Below are 19,249 nucleotides of genomic sequence, written 5' to 3'. Positions count from 1 at the left end.
TAAACGTATCTTTCAAAGTAATCACGTTGATATCAGCTGTGTCATGCATTTATGATAGTTAGGCATGTCTGTGCCACATGTCTTTCTTCCATTGACATGATTAACTACAAAAGTACATGGTCGAATCAAAATTCAAAATCTCAATAAACTGAGGCAAGAATAATTAAGCCTACCACTGCATTACATGTGTGATGTGTGACCACATCTCCATTATCTTATTAAAGGCCGCAGTTGTGACCCCATCAATAATTGAATATGAAAAGGAGGAATCACTACATTTTTTTTATTTTTTAGAAAAATTATGTAAAAGATATTATCGTCTTCTTTATATCTTATTAAATATGATATGACATATTTATTATTATTAAATAATTATTTATTATATATTTTTTTATCATTAAATAAGAATAAATATATCACATTATATATAATAAGATATAAATAAAATAATGATATAGTGTATAATATTACTCTTTTTTTTATTAATAAATATTTTGATATTTTGCGTCTTGGGATGTCACGTAGATGTTATAAATAATTAAAATAACTAAATTAAAAATAATTTTAAAACAGAACTATAGTCTTTAAAAAAAAATGCACAAGAAAGAGGTCTCGGAGAGATCCCCCTCTATTATTGCTCTTTGACTCACTTTTGAGTAACGAAAGATATAATTTTAATTTGTGTAAGTTCTGTATATTTTTTTATTTATTATTAAAAAATCATTTTTTTATGTGGTCCCTTATTTAACTTTTTTTTTTCAATGAATACCTAAAGTTTTTACAACCTAAAATTATAAATATCATTTGGTTTTTTTTTTTTTTTTTGTTGGAGATCATGGTACCCCCAACCATCCTTTAAAATTTTTAAAGAAATAATGATATGGTTGTAATTCATTTAAAAGCCTTAGAATGTTAGCCCTCTACATTCATTTTTTTATATATATATAAGAATAAATAGGCTTTAATTATGTAAAAGTTGAAATCATTGTCTTGAGTTTGATAAACTTTATTTATAGTTCTCTTTCCTTTCCAATCATCTCCAAAATTTGCTCACTATTACTTGAAGGTTTTCTCTACAATTTTTGGCATTGGAATAAAAATAACCTAGCTAGCTATGTAGGACAAAAACTCCATTTTTTTTCTCTTTTCATATGGTAAGCATTTATCCAAATAAGACTTTTACATCATACACCATCCAATCCAAATTTTAAAATTTATCTGTCAAATCAAATTATACCATATAAATGATGTGCGGTGTAAAAATTTTCAAATAGAATTACTCTTACAATGAAATTGAGAGTTCTTTTCCTTGAATTCATATTTGAAAGATATTTACATTAATTGAATATCGAAAACAGATAAGAGTCAAGCCCTTTGGCTCAATGAATTTAAACCTATAACAATCTTAGGATGCAATCAATTCATCTTTAATAACTCACCAACTATACAAGAAGCTGTTGCACATAGTTATTTGACATCTTTTAATTGTCATATGGCTTCTTCCTTAAAGTATTCATTCACCTTCCCAAAACCCTCTCTTCATTGTCACTTGTTACTTTCAACTTTGACTTACAACCTACAACTCATATCCTAAATGAAAATGTCCATTTCAGTCGGAATAAATCTACACTCACCGAGGATCCATCCCGAGGATGGGTTCCGACGAGATTTCATTTTAATTTTTTTTATTTAGTGATTAAAAAAAAATTTGTTTAAATAATGCCGTGAATTTTCTTTTAAAAATAAAGAATATTTAAGGATAGAAAAAAAAATGAATAAAAAATTAAAAAAGAAAATTATAACTTGTCGGTAGCTATCCTCGTGCTAGCACGGCTCTATCAGTTATCTCCTAGACCAAAAGTCACAATTAACTTGAATATAAAAAAGTATAAAAATACACTTAACTAGTGATAATAAAAATATCTAGCAAAGCTTCAATGTTTCCAATAAGGCTGGCTTTAAGGACTTTCAATCTGCAATGCTTAGGGCTGTTTTGGTTAACAAAAACTAAATGATCTTATCTCACCTCATATAATAATTATAATTTTTTCAAATTTTTACATAAAATATAATAAATAATTTAACTTTTTTAAATTCTAAAATAAAATTAATACTAAAAAATTATATTATAATAATATTTTATTTACCTTTTAATAAAATATATCATCTTATTGTATTGCGTAACCAAAAGAGACCTCGGTTTCTTGTTTTCAGAACAATACTGCATGCAAAAGTTAGACATCGAAGGTAAATATCCCATGTACACAAAAAAAACCATTGAATTGTAAGATTGATTGAGCAGTGAAAAACAAAATACAAATTCACAGACAAACTTACACATTGTACACTGATTGATCAAACTTCTTGGGACAAAACAACTTAGCACCTACTTCTACCTAATCAAATCAGACATGGAGCTTCGGAAGGATGTTAATTCACCATTATGAGTAATATTATACAAAAACAAAAATAAAAAAACAAAAAAGATCAATCAAGTTGTTAACAGAAAGCTGATGATGAAGAGGCAATATGTGAATTTTTTTGGTGCATCATTTGTCAGAAATCTTGTTTCAAACCCAGGTGCAGCTTCGGAGAGGTGGTCAAAAGAGTTAATTCAGGAGGAGATTATACACTGAAATAGCATCTCTCAAGCAAGAAGCTGAAACCCTCAAAATTTTGATATGCCTTCTATGTCAAAACATTAGCTCCTGACGGTTAGAAGATGCAGAATTCAAGAACCTGAATCTTTAGCTTGTGAGGGCAAATCAACTTGATCTGTCACTGGCGGATCTGAATTAACTTGATCTATTACTGGGGGAGCAGAGTTTGCTTGATCTTTTGTCGGCTCGGTCGAGTCCTGTTGATCTACAGCTGCAGGGCCAGCATCCATATGGTCCGTCATTGTGGGAGCGGAGTCCATTTGATCTGCTGCTGGTGCGGCAGAGTCCCCTTGGTCAGTTGCCATCAGAGATGATGTCGGTGGAGTGGGATTTTTTTGGTCAAAATTAGTTTCGGTACTCTCATATTCGGATAGGAGATCCATGAACTCATTAAGCAATCTCTGGACTTTTCTGTTTGACGCCATTGCTGGAAGAATATCTTCCTTTAAAAGTTTGTGTTTTCTCATTCCCTGCAGAGAACCATATGACTTAGGGTCATTTCATCTCATCTCATCTCATCATTTAAAATTTTCTAAATTCCCACATAAAAAATATAATAAACAATTTAACTTTTTCAAATCTCAAAACAATCATAATATTCAACTTTCATCTAAAACTATCTCATCTCATCTCACTATTCAAACAACTCCTCAACTTACACAAGCCCCTCAGGACTCAAAACTTTTTCTGTTTTGGAGTTGGGTGAGAACTAAGACCTATTCTTATGTGTATTTTCGTATCTTAAAGCAATTGGTATTCACCCTGCAAAAGAGACCCCACAACAAACTTTTTCATCAGAGAGGTAAGAATCTAAAAAGCAGCCTAAGTACTGTACAACGTAGCTGTTATGTTCACTTCGAACTATGCACCACTTGAAGAGAAGCTGCAGCGGAAGACTCACCAACATCAGTCTAAAGCCTCTGATTCTCTAACGTACGATGCATACGTTGGGGCCATCTATCAAAATTAAGGCACTAACAGAGGCAATGTAGAACAATTTTGAGCTCTTCAATTCGAGGAGATAGAGAATGGTCTCACAGATAAATATAATATAGGCATATCCAATGTGGCAAAACAAAAGCTAAAAACTATAAATTATTATATAGATGACCGGCAAATTTCATCTAGATGGTTCATCCATCAGAAGATATTTAAACGGGTCGATCCCCCACCCCTCCCTAGAGAGAGAAGATATACAATGGCCAAAAGCAATTACATACTAGCACACTTCCAATAAAACTGAATTATCAAAATAGCTTTTTGATGATGATGAATCTCTAAGACCATGCCAGGAAAATCATTGGATATTCACCAATGGGACACGGCATCTAGAAATTGTTTGTACCTGAGACTTCGAACCTTAGACCTAGAGGGAGCATACCATCAAGACCAAGTCTCTTAACACTTGAGCCAATATAAATGCAAAACAGACAAAATAGAAGGAAAAAACAACATATAAAAAGAGCATATCAGATTTATCAAGTACAAAAAATTTGCTAAAACGTTTAGCCAAAACAGACAGATTCTACCAACTGAATTATGAAAAAATATTGATGAAGAGTAACAGAAGTCTTACAAGTACACAAGGATCCCATGCCGGGTTCTTTGAATCTGAAAATGAAGCTTCAGCCATCCCAGTCGGAGGTCCAAGAAAACTCTCACAGACCTCTCTTAAACGAGACTCATCTGCTTCTCTGCAATTATGAAAATGAAGATATTCGTTACCTATACTGGCAAATGGATAGATGCCAACTATGTTCACTGTTCAATATATATTCTGCATTAAGGGATAGAATTGTTTGGTTCCTATAAATCAAAAGCCATATGTACATCACTCCAACATTCTACAACAAAACTTATGGTTCATGCTCAGGAAGAGGCTCATACGTTGTTTTCTAGTAATGCAAGCACAAGGTGAGTTGCAACTGCTCTTTTCATCGAAGAATGCTCAAGAGACAAAAACTATGAATGCCAAAATTTACCGGAGTAATACTGAAGCATTGTACTTATAATATGGTTACATGTAGCACCCGGGACCAATTTTTTTAGGGCTGAGATGAGAATAATTTTGTTGGACCTACTGGCTACTGCCCATGAATTTCTAAAAGATCCATATGTTTGGCCCATTATGGCCATGAGATACTGGGCAATGAATTGGAGTTCTGGAAACTGGGTTTTAACCCAAGAAAGTGACAAACCATGGACCTGGCCCATTAGAAATCTTAGCTCTGACTGAGGCTCCTAGAACATTTAGGAATAGTCCTCTGGGCATTTGAATCTCAATCAAAATCTAACTCAAACACAAGACCTCCACCTGCTACCCTCTACCACTTTGGTTAAAAATCTAATTCTCTTGAAATTCTCACAACCAAGGCAACTGTTAAACTGAAGACCCATTCCTTGTAAAGACAATCCTCACGCACAGAACTCTCCATCCCCACACCTTATCTCCTCGTTCTCTCCTTCACAGCTTCACCAAAAGCAAGCCCATTGTCTCTCTCTCAAAACTAAAGCCATGTCTCTCTCCCTGCATTGCGGAAATCACCAATCTTCACCATGTAAAACCAGTTCATCCTGTGCACTGCCGAGAACCACTACTATTCAAGCTTGCTGTCGGTGCACTGAAGCTTGTGCATCTAAGTGAGCTCTCTCTCTCACACATACCCTCTCTTGATTTTCTCTCTGGCCGTATCTCTTAAACCCAAGTTGTTTCTCTCTCTTCCTTTATTTATCTTCCTCGATCTGAAACTCATGGTTTCTCTTGCCCACTGCTCAATGCCAAAAACCAGACCAGTGGAATGCCAACCTAGTTGCCCTCTAGCTCAAATGGTAACCACCAACCAACTGTTCTCCATCATCAGACACAACCTTTGAGTCGGCCACCTGCTCCCCATCACACCTGGTTGTTGACTCTGCTGACCAAACCACACGGGCTTCTTCTCGATACACAAATGGACACTGCCCAGTGCCACTACAAGCTCTAGCTCACACCAGCAATGCATGATACCAGCACCATTACATGCCATATCTTGCTCTGTTCTTCCTTCATCTTCTCTCTCTTGGTAACTCTCTTTTGGCATAGAAATCTCTTACCGAAACAGAGCTTTCTATCCCTGGGTTATGTTTTATGGTTCACAGGTTGATATGTTTAAATGTTACAGGTTGGATGTGTTATGGGGGGTTTATGGGAAGACATTGAAATACTAATGTAATACTAATGACATGTAAGTAATATTAATGACATTGTAATACTAACGTATGTAATACTAATTACGTGCCTGCGAGGGTGGTGGATTTGTTGGGTTGTTGGAGGAAGATACAAAGTTGTCATCAAGTAGCAGTTGTATGGAAGATGATCCTGTTGTGTATCATGTGGTGTATTTGGTTGGAAAGGAATGTGCGCTGCTTTGAGGAGTTAAAGAATTTTTTTCTACACACTTTAATGCTTTGGTTTTCTGCTATTGTACTAAACGGGGACAACGTTCATGATTTCCTCTCTTTAATTTATCGCTCTTAGAATGTATTTAGGTGTGCTATGTATACTTCCTGTGTACGCAGGCTATGCCTATTTCTTTCAGATAACTAATATTTTTCTCTTATAAAAAAAAAAAAAGTATTACATGTTATTATACTAAATTACTAATGTCTAACTTATTCCTAACTTAATTATATACTAGATTTTCTAGTGTCTAGTTACATGTTATCATACTTTAGTAAATTTGTATGCATTATTAACTTCTTATACTAGACTTATTTAAATACTAGTGTCTTAACTTATTTCTATACTTGATTATGTAAGTTAATAATACTATGATATTTACATATACTAAACTATCATCAGTCTATTTATATTATAGTATAAGTATATTATTTTATAATAATTAGCTCATACTAGTACATTATTGAATTTAACTATATAAGTCCAGTTATATTTATATAACTACATAACTATACTAGTATATATGATAAATATATAAATAAATACATATTTTTATAGCATATGTACAATATCAGAGTCGAATTTGAAGTCGGAGCATAAAGTCAGAGTTGGTCTAGCAACACATCAGGCTTCGACTCTGACTGAAAAATTAAAGAAAAAAAATCTGAATCCGACTCCCTTTTTTTAGAGCGAAGCCAAAGCAAAATTGGATTCGAAGTCAGATTTTCAGATTTTTGCTCAGTCCTAATCACACCTGTGTGGTAAAAATCACTAGGGGTTGGCTCAAGTGGTAAAGGTCTTGGGCTTGAGGGTATGCTCCCCCCAGGTCTAAGGTTCAAATCCCCTTGGGTGCAAACGATTTCTAGGGGTCATCGAACTGGGGGTTTTTCTTCTTGAATTACCCGAGGTGCATTTGCGAGAAACTTCTTGCCGAGGGCCTAGACACCTGGTGCCCAAAAAAAAAAAAATACCTCTGTGGTAAACATTTTGTCCTTGCTTACAAAATGTATTTGATTTTATACGCTATGTATGACACTTCATTGAAAGCCCTTATGTACCTACACTATGATGAAAGTAATTAAGATGCCATGATATGATGTTTTGCAAATAGGATGAAGGTTATGATATGATGAATATAATGCTTATTATGTCATGTTGGAGTTTATATTGTGCTAATGTTTGATATTAATGCCATGATACTATATAATAAGATAAGCAATGAAATTATTGTTATGCCATGTTCATGTTAAATTATTTCACATCTTATTATCATATAACAGTAAGAAATATTAAAGGTAAATCACTAATAAAACTTTAAATAATAGCCATAAGAGATGCATGGCACCAATGCAATGTTATGGGTGGATGTGTAAGTTGCAATATGGAACGGTTACTTAAAAGAGAAAAACTTAAAACAGGTTGGGTGTTCATTTCTCTTTTACACCAAGCAATAAAATTGCAACACATGGTGGACTTATTGAAGTTACGCTAGGTGCACATACATTCTCTCCTCTCCCTTTTTCCTTCTCCTTTCTCTCTTTCCTCTTCCCCCCAAAGCCCTCTCTCGAACCCAGTTTCTCATCAGCATCTCTGGACAGTTGATAAATTAGAGTGGCAGTTGTTGAATATAAGGGCTGGTGAAAATAAGAAAACAAAAATCAAACTCAAGATCTTTTCTCAGCAGCCAAACAGAAATAGATCCCACATTTTCTCACCATCCAAACAGCAATACATTTTCTTAGCATCCAAACAAAAATACATTTTCTCAGCATCCAAACATAAATTTGATTAGAATTTAGATCTGGGTATGATCTAGAAAACTCAGATAGCATTCTCCATTAAAAAGTAAAATTAAGCAGGAGAACACAAATTACAAATTCGGAGTTGTAAACGCTAAAATAGAACCAGAAAGAAGAAAGAAATCAAATAAAAGAAAAGAAATAAAGGGAGAAGCAAACCACAATAATCTAAAGATAATTATTCCTCCATAGTCACATAAGAAGTACAGCTCTCCTTTCAGAGGGCGAGAGAGAGAATTCAAAAAGAAATAGAAAAAGTGGTCTTAAAGAGCAGAAATCTCTGCCTGTAGTTGTTGGTGGCGTCTTTCTCACTTTTTCCTCTCAACTTTCTCGGCAATATCCTATCCATCAAGACCGTCCTTAATCATATTCTATTTTTTAGTGAGAGAGTATTTTAGTGAAAGAGAGCAGGGAGATCAACGAGAGAGAGAGAGAGAGAGAGAGAGTGAGTGCAGAGAATGGGTTCAGGGTGAGGGGAAAAGATCAAGCCGCTGTAAAAAAAATTATTCACCTGTATATGAGTGTATATTGTAATTTGTTGTATCTCTTACGTGGTAGCTTGTGATTTGCTAGTGTAAAACGAAGACAAACACCCGACCGGCCTAGAGGCTCTCTCTACTTAAAAGTGTAGTTAACCAAAGTTATAAGCAATTAAGCAATCACCCTTGTGATCACAGGTAGTGGGACCAAAGATGAATAGTTATGCGCAAGTTAAGCAGTTCTCCTTGCGGTCACAAGCAATGGAACCGGTGCACAAACAAAAGTATGATGGCTATCATGCAAGTGAAATACAAGTTAAATAAATCCTGCATAGAACATGTTGAATGCTCTTGTTGTGTAAGTATAAATGTTTTCCAAGAAAAACCTACGTTTAAATATTTACTGTAGGATGTGTTATTTACTTATTTCGACTCACTTTTGTATGATTTTATGCTTTTAAAGGTTCAGGTAAAGAGGATCACAATGATGAGCAGGAAGGCCACACATAGGCAATGTGTTACAGGATTTCAAGACCAGGACTGGTAAGTTTGGATGTTGATATGAGAATTTTTAATTTGAGATGAAAGTTGAAAGTTAAATAAAATATTATTTTTTAATATTATTATTGTTTTAGGATTTGAAAAAATTAACTTGCTTATTATATATTGTGTGAAAAATTGAAAAAATTGTAATAATGAGATGAGAATTTTGAATCTCATCTTACTTCCAAACCTATAGTGGATAAGTGTTTCTACGCATGGCATCAGTTTAGAATTCCATGCTACAAGACCCATTTTATTTCACTTTTCTGGACAATATATGTTTTACTTCAAATTTTTATGATTTCAATAAAATGAGGTAACATTTTCCTTGTTATGCGAATGTCTTACCTGGCGTAAGGACATTTTAGAAGCATTCCTATACCTACCTACGGGAAGAGGGCGATATATTACACCTACACAAGCTTTTATGAAACAATCCTTAACAAACCTTTATTTAACTAAAAAACTGAATTACAAATGAGAAATATTTTTTTTAATAAGTACCAATGAGGAGGAATATAAAAGAAAATATATAAAATATTAGGTAATGACATCCCCTTTTAACATAATTGAGATATCTCATTCACATATATGATACATCACTGCCATTACCACTATAGCCGAGAGATTCTAAGAAACAAAAACGAAAGACAAAAGATGAAAGCACTAGAATAAACAAAGTCCAATGAGAAGCCCCATAAAAAATGCATGTTCATGTGCACATCAGTTGGTAGGTTATACATCGAATCAACTAATCAATGTAAACACACCATCACACATCAGCTTTCTGTTGAATGATAAAATGTGCACACCCACACTATATAATATAAAGAATAAGATGTAACATCCCTAGTCCTAATTATTTCAAAGACCTCCTCCAGCGACCACTTCAACTGTCACTCAGCATCTTGACAAACGGCCGGAGTAATAACCATCAATCTGGCTGCAGCTCGGGGATGGCATCTGCCATCAGCCACCGACCAGCAGCAATTCTAAATTCTCTGGACAGCAGAGGCCAGAGATCCAGCAGACTCCGACTGCCAGCAGCTGGAAATCCATTGACCACTCTCTGCCTCTGACTGCCACCCCAAGCAGCAGTCAGATAGCCACCCATATATTTTTTTTTTCCCCCAAATTTTAACCCAATTCATGCATCTTCTAAAACAAGCCCGAGAGGCAACATATCATGAAGAACCAAAAACAAAAAAATATTAAGGGAAAGCTCTCAGGCATCAGCCAAACACAACTAGAACATCACTCCTATATTGGAGGCCAATTACTAAAATGGAATTTTTTTTTTTTTTTTTGATAGGTCTAAAATGAAAGGATTAAAAAGTAGAAATAGAAAGGAAGGCGGTGGACCTCGCAAGAATGCGTATGTATGACAGGAGGCACTGGCGATATTCATGAGGGGACTTCAGAGCCAAAGCGGATTCCAACTGTGCTTCCAAATGAGCACGTGTCTGCACTCCATCATCAGTCATTCTGTAACAACAAATAATAAATTGCCACTGGTCAATCTTAGGAGTGGCATACTAATTTATATTGTGAACTTAAAGGTTGAATTACTAAGAAAAAGAGCTGAAGATGTGCCAATATATAAACACCCATTAGGAGTACTTTGAAACTGAGGAATCAATCCAGCAACTTTTTTTTTCTTTTTTTCTTTTTTAATAAGACTCAATTAAAAGGCACAAAGGAATTAATCCTGAAACTTTCAATAATATGTCATGAGAATTTCAGAAAAGAATTCTGGAAGTTTGAAAGCCAATCGCAGAGGAAAAAGATAAAAACACCAATATGGTCATCATTCTGGAATTGAGTTGAAAAATGCTTAGTAATTATTCACAACATAAAGTGCACTTCTATTACTGGTAATAAAATCTCATAGAATCTTCAGTACTTCGCCACTTGAGAGGGAAAAAAAAAAAAAGGACAGAATCATTCACTCCCAAGATTTTTTGGCTTTACATCTAATTCAGTCTTCAATTATGGCCTGTCATTTGACACATGGGATTTAAGGAGTAATGCTATGTACAAGTCTCAAAGGTACAAGCCTTTTGTAAAAATGTGGGTCTCCCTTTAAGAAAGTGAGTTTTTCAATCTTTTCTAGGGTGGGGTCCACTTTTTTATAAAGGGCTTACACAAGGCTTGTATATATCATTTTTCTTAAGTAAAATACACATCAAGAATTCATATCGAAGTACAAACCTGCTCCAACCAGGCTTTCTTGCCATATACTTCCTAACATCAACCTGCAATGCAGCCAGCTCGCCACTCTGAACTGAACCCAAATTCCAAGAGCTAGCAAAGTTTGAAGCTGGGAAGCAATCATCTACAATCCTTAGCCAACACATGAGACTCATATCAAAGAGGAAGGCATGGCGAGTGGCCAGAACCACCAGAGGAGAACCAGATCTTGATAGCTTTGCAGATATAACTTTGATTGTGCCTAGAGGGAAATATTATAAGAAAAAGACACTGAATTATCAGTGCACGGTTCTCAAGGAAACAAAGAAAAAAGTTTCAAAATTCACCCAGACAAAAGCATAGGGATTCCTGGTGATTTTATAAACAAGAAAAACCTTGTTACGAAAAAAGATGAGAGACATGATACCTGCATCTTTTGATGACGCATTTGGGTTCAAAGCAACAAGAGATGCCAATGAGTCATGAAGGAGACAGTTCCGGTTGTATAGATCCCAAACATACAACAATCCTTTCCTCGTGACTAGCAACAACTTCCAGCACTCATCACAATCTATAAATGTTGCTGCTGATCCCATCATCATGGTCGGCATAGCTCGTCTTCCACACTTTGTGTACACCTTTTCCAAGGGAAAACAAACATAAGCATATGTTTGTATTCTTACGATCAATGTTGGAATCTTCACTTATCAAATATGTGTGCATGTGCACTTGTGTGTGTCGTTGCATAATATTTAACTGAGATTTTCTGACAGGATACTCTCTGTCCTTTAGTCCTTGATTATAGTACCAAATTCAACCATAAGCCTAGGGGCTAAAAGCTAATTATCAGCGATGTTTAGAAAAATCTATCAATGCTTATCAATGAATTCCTTAAATAGGGTAAAAAACAGATAAAATAATCACTATAGGGGTTGGCAATTGAAATTTTGCATCTGCAAAGGCATTAGTAACAACACAAAATGAATTTAAAGGTTTGAGATTATAACAGTCGCCGATCAGGACTAATATCATGGTCAAGGGTTTGTGATAAAGATGTGGATTGCAAATTATGGAGAATAATACTGCAATTATATCATGCAGTGCGCTCAAATCCCATGAACATTTCAAAACTAAAAAAAGATAATAATGTTCAATTTTGAGAATTTACCTGTATGCATCCATCTTCACATCCAACTGCCCAGAAGTTTGCATTTCCAACCAAAACACTGACCTTCCCTGCGATCCTATCACACCAAAGTGTTTGAGACCCCCTTGTGCATACAATTTCTGTTTCTCTCATCATTAATGTATTGCCCACCCCAACAATATCATTCGCAGCATGTTCTTTAGGCCGAGCTTCCAAGCAAAGTGGTAATGCATCTTCTCCTTCTTTCTTATCAAACACCCTGATAGAAAGAGAATTACTAGAACCAGGCAAAGAAGTAGAAGCCTTGGCAGCCCCTGACTCCTCCACATTGATGCTTCCATCTCTGGCTGTGGAGATTGGAACTTTCTCAATAATTAGGCTCTCGGCAATTGAAGCCCTAGCAGTGACCCCAGAACGTTCCTTTACATCCGAGCTTCTGCCTACTGTTCCCCTGACAGAACTTTCTTTAAAGCCCACCCCAGTGTGTACCACACCATTATCATCCTTTCCATGATCAGATGACATAAGAGGAAAGTCGAGTGCCTGTGCCTGAGCCCCACCAGAGATATTCTCCTGCTGAATAGGCAGACCAACTGCTTCAGGAATGATTCTCTTTCGGCCATCAGGGCGCCTATATTCTCTTTGTTTTACAGGACTAGAAATTCGGCCAGAAGTCACTTTATTTAACCCATCACTAGCCGTTCCACTACTCTTCTTCCCCTCATCAGCTTGAGGCTCACTCTTTGTTGCAACCCCCGCATCAAGTGAAGATTTTATGAGGGTCTGCTTTTGATGAATATTAGCAACTTTTTTCTTTGGGTTTTGTTTAGATGAAGCTGCTTCAAGCAATAACTGTGCTGGGCTTTCTGCTAAGTTTGCTTGTCGACCTCTCACGTCACCATAACGATTCTTTTTTAACTCATCCAGTTCAGCATCACTTAATCTGTGACCAAGTTCTTTCACCTCAAAATGGAAAGTAGCCACCGACCCATCCAAAGAGCAGGCAAACAGTGAATATCCATCAGGACTCCTGTTACCAGAAGAAGAATAAAGAATCAAAGAGGTAAAAAAAATTTAAGAAGAACAGTTGGAAAGTCAAAAACTCAGAGTATGCAAAAGAAAAATAGTTTGTCAAAATTCACATATGCAAACATAATGGTTACATTTTTCCTGGAGATTTAAATCATACCAAGATAAATCCACAACACTTTGAGCAAAGAAATGCTTGGCAACAAAGAGAGGACGAGGACTTGCAGTTGTCCATACAGTTATAGTGCGGTCCTGACTCCCAATTGCAATAACATTATATGGCTGCGGTTCTTTGCCTCCAGTCTTTGAAGCCCCATTACTCCACCCAGCAGGTGCAGATTTCACTTCCTGAGCATTGGTAGAATTCCTTCTGAACATGGAATGATTAAACTTCACCACAATAACTGGGGCATTATGTCCTAAGAAGTCAAACGTGGCAGACCATTCCCCTCTCTCTAGAACAGGTGCAGAATGCCTTGGCTTCTGGAAACCATGAGTGGTAGTAATAAAATGGCCACAAGGGGACCATCCAAGCCGCCTGAAAAACGTAGATCCAAGCTGAAAAGAACGTACTCACATTAGGAAATAGAAATTAAAACTGAAACAGTACAAAGATTTATAATTGATGAACATACCGACTTAGCCCAGTGACCATCCGTCCTATGAGCAAGACTCCAATCACTTGTTCGCCAAATAATGACAGTCTTATCATCTGACTGACTAGCTATGAATGAGCCAATGGGATCCCAAGCAACTCCTTTGACCAGGCTAGAATGACCCCTAAGAACAGCAGTGCAAATGCCACTGCTCATATTCCATATATGGATAGTATTGTCCAAACTCCCAGTTGCCAGGGTCGAGTCATCTGGTGACCAATTAAGATCCACCTACTTCAAGCATGGAATATTAACCTCCAAGGTTAGAAGAAGCCCGATGAGAACACATTTCTGTATTATCATACATAGGCGGCATTTGCTTGCACATAAAAATATTTTTGATTGGTAATAACAAGATAGCATTAGTCACTTGTAGTAATTAACAAGATGACAATAAACATTATTTTTTAAAGATATAAACTAATATTCCCTCCCCATCCAAATTGTTTGCAACCTTAGAAAATCCCTTTGTTTTAGACCAATTATTATGTTTCTTTTGAAATAAAAAGTATCAGTTTCCAGAATCACACCTCTTAATTTAAACTTTAAATAAACATATTTTTTATAAGTGAAAATTATTGAAGTCTTAAGTAAGGAAGGTTATTAGGTTTTTTCCATTGACTTCTAAAAGTGGACCATACTTGTCCACTTAAAGTCCACATATATATTTTACTTAAGTAAAATATTAAAAAATAAATAAAAAATAAAAAACAAGTGGACAATACTTTGGGATGACCCAAAAGTGTAGTGTACAAACAATATGAGACGGCAGAAGCAATAAAGGACATTCACATGCAGCCAGACAAAATAATTCAAAAATAATAGAATGAAAATGTTCTATTTTTGTATGCTTGCATCGTGTTCCGTTATTAAAAGCAATTACATTACCACATCTGCAGTGTGTCCTCTCAAAGTCATTGCAACCTTCCAGTTCTCAACATCCGGGGGCTCTCCACTGCCAAACTCAGTGGTTCCTGAACCAGGCTTCCTCTCATGAATTAAAATCACCTGATCATCAGAGCCTGATGCAACAAACCTACCGTGTTTAGCCCACCTGACACAGTTGACAGAACCAAAGTGATCACGAAGGGTTGCAAGAAGCCTATGCGTAGATTCATCATTTCCCAAGTCCCTGCTAACAGATTTCATGTTCCATATACGAACCTGCATTCAAGGGAAGGGCATAAGGAACTAAGCTTTTAGATTGACCAATATAATAGTTACCGCTTGCATACTACTGAATAAATAGAAATCATTAACCTGTAACAGAAAGAATCCAATGCAAGATCTCCAGGTGCATATGATATCACTACTAATACAAGTCGTAGCTATGAAACATCACCCTCTATCAATACTTTTTTTAATGGCATAGAACATCACCAGGGCGGGAACCCTTCAGAACCAATCTTAAGAAGAAAATCCAGGACACACCACCCCACCCACCAGAACCGTGTATGAGGTAATCAAAGTAAACTCCCAATGAAAAATAAAACCCAAGATATTTGAGTCTAATGGCCATCCCAAGCCCACCATTTGACCACCAGGCTGCAGCCTGCCAGTACTCCTATCTCATAATGGTAGCCATCTATTCCAATTTGGAATGTCCCAAGATAGTATTCAATTTGAATGGTAGCTGACTGGATCTAAACCAATAGTACAAATTTGCTTTGTTTTGTTTTGAAAAGTGATTACCTGTTTTAAATTTGCTTTATTTGAGTTTAGGCAAAACATTTTTGATAACTTACACCTCCTGGTTTGATAAGAGCTAATGATAATGTTTTATTTTCTAAACAGGATCCATACTATATGATAAATTGTATAATTGAAAATTAGTACTTTTTATCTTGAATCAAGGGGAAAAGAGATTGCAAATTGTTTAGAGAGAGAGAGAGACAGTTACAGGAGAAAAAAAGGAGAGAGTTACAGAAGAGAGTGGGTGAGGTGATTATAAAATATCTATATATCTGCAAAAAGTACATTTTGCTTCCCCAAACTACCATCATTTTTCAATCTGCACCCAAATTACCCAAATGACCAATTTGCAGCTCAATCAACCACTTTTTGGAAATTTGAAGCTCAAACTACTACTTCTTGGAAATTTTCAGCTCAAACTCCCTGACTAGAGAGATCATTTTTGGAGGTGAGACACTGAGACTATGCGGCATTCAAAAATTCTGGCTGCAAGCTTAAGCTACCCCATGATATTTGATTGCTCATGTTAGTATAGAAGTCAATATCCCTTTGGTATATTTTGACTCAAACATGTACTTTAATTTGATTATGACTATCAAAAAAAAAAAAATTAATGAGTAGCAATCAGCATCACATATGTGTATATCAAGCTAAGCAGAGAATTATATGAAATGTTATGTTTAAGTAATGCTTGCCCACCACATGGGCGTTCCCCTTTTTTTCTTTTTTTCTTTTTTTTTTTTTCTATGTTTGATATATAAATAAAAATATGTTTTTTTATAAAAAGCTTATTAAAATTGAAGTTGACACATGGCAATTTGTTGAAGCTGTCATGTGTTTTCTATTACTGTTGATGGGCGAAAGAAATTAACAAAGGGTCCTCTTTCAAATTAACTCACAAGTCATTCCGCATGGTTAATTCTCAAAAAACATTTACAGGTTCTTAGACCCAAGTACACCATAGCACAAGGATGTTTGACCAAAATTTCCTAAATCTATGTAATTAGTTGATTAATTGATTTTCATGTTGCGTTACTCTAACAAATTGAGTTAATAGGCTAAAGATATTACCATCTTGCTTTTTAAACCTTTTTAGTGTATTTTATGGGTTTTCTGTTATTATAAATTAATTTTAATATATGCGCCTACTTTCAATTAGTCACATACTTGCGCTTCACGCCTAGGCTCTAGACAGCGTTTGCACTTAAGTATGCCTCTCAACAATAGGCTTGACAATTACGAGCAAAAACACAAGTCGCATTATGGTTAATGAAAGCATTAGGCACATTTAAGTGCAGAAGCAGCCAAGAGCTTAGGTTCAAAGTGCAAAGTGTGCATATAATTGACGTAAATACACAGTTTTAAAAATAATGAATACCAACAAAACATGCATAAAATGCAATAAAAAATTACAAAAGCAATATAGTAATATATTTGGCCTATTAAATCAATTTGTTAGAGAAGTAAGCAACATGAAAATCAAGTGAGTGATTAATTACATAAAATATAAACATGACATTCAATGCAATACTCTTGCGCTTTACAATATATACAACCAAGACATCCGATAGCCAATATTCAAAATAAAGTACAAGGTTGAATCAGAATATACCAAAAGACAATGACCACAAGTATTGTAGGCATTGACTTCTATGCTAACATTAGCAATATAGTGTTGAAGTATTAATCATGCTCGCCATTAAGCATAGGACCATCTTCATTGTCATTAAAGGATTTGAAAACCTCATCATCTTCCTCATCTACTTCATCTAAATTAATGGCTAATGCAAACAGTAATAGTTACAACTGATTTCACTTTTCCTTTTAAGCAAAAAGCTAAAAGAATTTCTCGATTTAAACCAAAAAAAACACTTGGTTGCTTAATGCTCGCTTTTGTAAACGTGCTTTGCTTTTGGCAAGCAACGGGCTCCAACCTAGGCTTTTTGTGCTTAAGCACTCTTTACCAACACTATCACACTAAACTCCTGCGCTATGACCAACATCGAAGCTGAGTTTTTGGATTTTCTGCTTTCAAAATTAAAGGACTAGGGAAAAAAAGGAGCTGCTTGCACGCAGTTCTAGATGTTTTCATAACAAATATATAACTCAAAGCGTGCTATGAGAAATTCTCTCGGCAGCCAAAGAAACAGGAAACAATGAGAAAGACTACACTTTTAACCCCGGATACGATTTTGCGCTCATTTAACACAATGAAGAACCTAAAACTCAGTGTTCAAAACATTCTCCTCTCTTGAAATTTATCAGAAAGCAAACAGAGCACAAAGGATATAACGCGCCATACCTTGTGGTCGCCCCCACCAGTGGCGAACCTAAGCCCCCCGGGTTGAACATCAATGGAGAAAATCTGCATCCCCTCGTGCCTAATCCAACTAGGTTTCTCGGCAATCATCTTGTTCCCGCTCCCAAAACCCAATACTTGTACACTATACTTCTTGAAAATTGCAGCTTTGCAAGCACTTTGTTCAGTAATTTGAGGAGAACCCGTTAAGTGTCCAATAATTAAAAAAAAAAAAAACAAGAGAAACCAACAAAAGGGTATCTTAGTTTATAATTTTGGAACCGAAAGGGAAAAAAACCAAGAAAAACCACCCCAGATTAGTATAAGAACAAAAGCCTCCCAAAGATAAAGCCTTTGACCGTGTTTCTGGAAAACCCAACAAAAAATGTATGCACATGATGTGTTTTGGAGCACGAAAAGCCCTGAATTTGAAGAAAATTTGAACCTAATAAGTTTGAGAGAACACAAAACCCTAGGGGCTAGGTATAGACCAACAGAACAAAAACCCTATAAACTAAAAAGGGACGGATCAAGAAATAACTTCCTTTTTTTTAACGGTCAAATCTCCTAGAAGATTGCGGGTCTAAAGATACGAAAGCAAGACTGCAAAATAAAAATTGCAAAATTTAAAAAAGAAAAAGGTTAAAGAAAACACAGCGTGGAGCAGGAGCAAAAGAGAGTGCGGGGAGGAGCAATGAAACGGAGTTTTGTGGCAACTTCTTTTGCCATTTTGCATTGGCATTTTTTTTTTTTTTAGACTATTCAGAAGTCCACACCACACTAACATGTTTTTAGTGTACACTATAAGGCGGTGACGTATTCTCCATCCTATTTTTTAAATATTTTATCAAAAACAAATTTATATATATTAACTTTTACAATACATTATCATTAATTTATCTATTTTTTTCATTTTGTTTAAATAATCTTTTTTATTATTTTTAAATATTTCTTTTTTACCAATAAATTTAGAATATCCATATTTTTTTTTATATTTACAATTTGTTTTAATATACAATGTAAAATAATTCAGTCATATTGTCATAAAACAAAAATATATCAACCAAATAAAAATTAAAAATAAAATCAAAATATGAAAAAATTGATTTAAAAATATTTCCAAGATATTTTTTAGAAGAAAATAAAATATACGTGTTTTAAATAATGAACAATAAAAAAGAATTTACTAACATGTAAAAATCAAAGTAAAAGAAAATGAAAAAGTAAATAAAATATAAATTATAAAAAACTATTTAAAGGATTAACAGTATCCACTACAACTGGGTTACTGTAGCTAAATGTATTTTACATTTCAT

The 19,249-nt window shown here is 35.2% G+C and overlaps 1 protein-coding gene across 5 annotated transcripts; it reads right to left on the bottom strand.

Moving 5' to 3' along the window:
* Positions 1-2,261: 2,261 nt before the first annotated feature.
* Positions 2,262-18,686, bottom strand: LOC122294110 (protein HIRA). 5 transcript variants are annotated; one of them, XM_043102571.1, is made up of 10 exons: positions 17,937-18,684; positions 14,831-15,106; positions 13,922-14,173; positions 13,447-13,844; positions 12,279-13,287; positions 11,538-11,748; positions 11,132-11,372; positions 10,283-10,405; positions 4,237-4,354; positions 2,262-3,130 (listed from the first exon to the last, which is right to left on the bottom strand). In XM_043102571.1, exons 1-10 carry the CDS (start codon positions 18,042-18,044, stop codon positions 2,732-2,734), a joined length of 3,135 nt encoding a protein of 1,044 aa, XP_042958505.1. In that variant the 5' UTR covers positions 18,045-18,684; the 3' UTR covers positions 2,262-2,731. The 5 variants fall into 5 exon arrangements, 4 of the variants coding, with proteins under 4 accessions (XP_042958505.1, XP_042958507.1, XP_042958508.1 ...); XR_006237512.1 differs by lacking the exon at positions 2,262-3,130 and adding an exon at positions 7,602-7,733 and having other exon boundaries at positions 17,937-18,685; XM_043102573.1 differs by lacking the exon at positions 17,937-18,684 and having other exon boundaries at positions 13,922-14,176; positions 14,831-14,971.
* Positions 18,687-19,249: the final 563 nt, after the last annotated feature.

Source organism: Carya illinoinensis, chromosome 14, assembly GCF_018687715.1.
Source record: "Carya illinoinensis cultivar Pawnee chromosome 14, C.illinoinensisPawnee_v1, whole genome shotgun sequence".
Lineage (NCBI taxonomy): Eukaryota > Viridiplantae > Streptophyta > Magnoliopsida > Fagales > Juglandaceae > Carya > Carya illinoinensis.
This window is presented reverse-complemented; position numbering and strand designations above follow the sequence as displayed.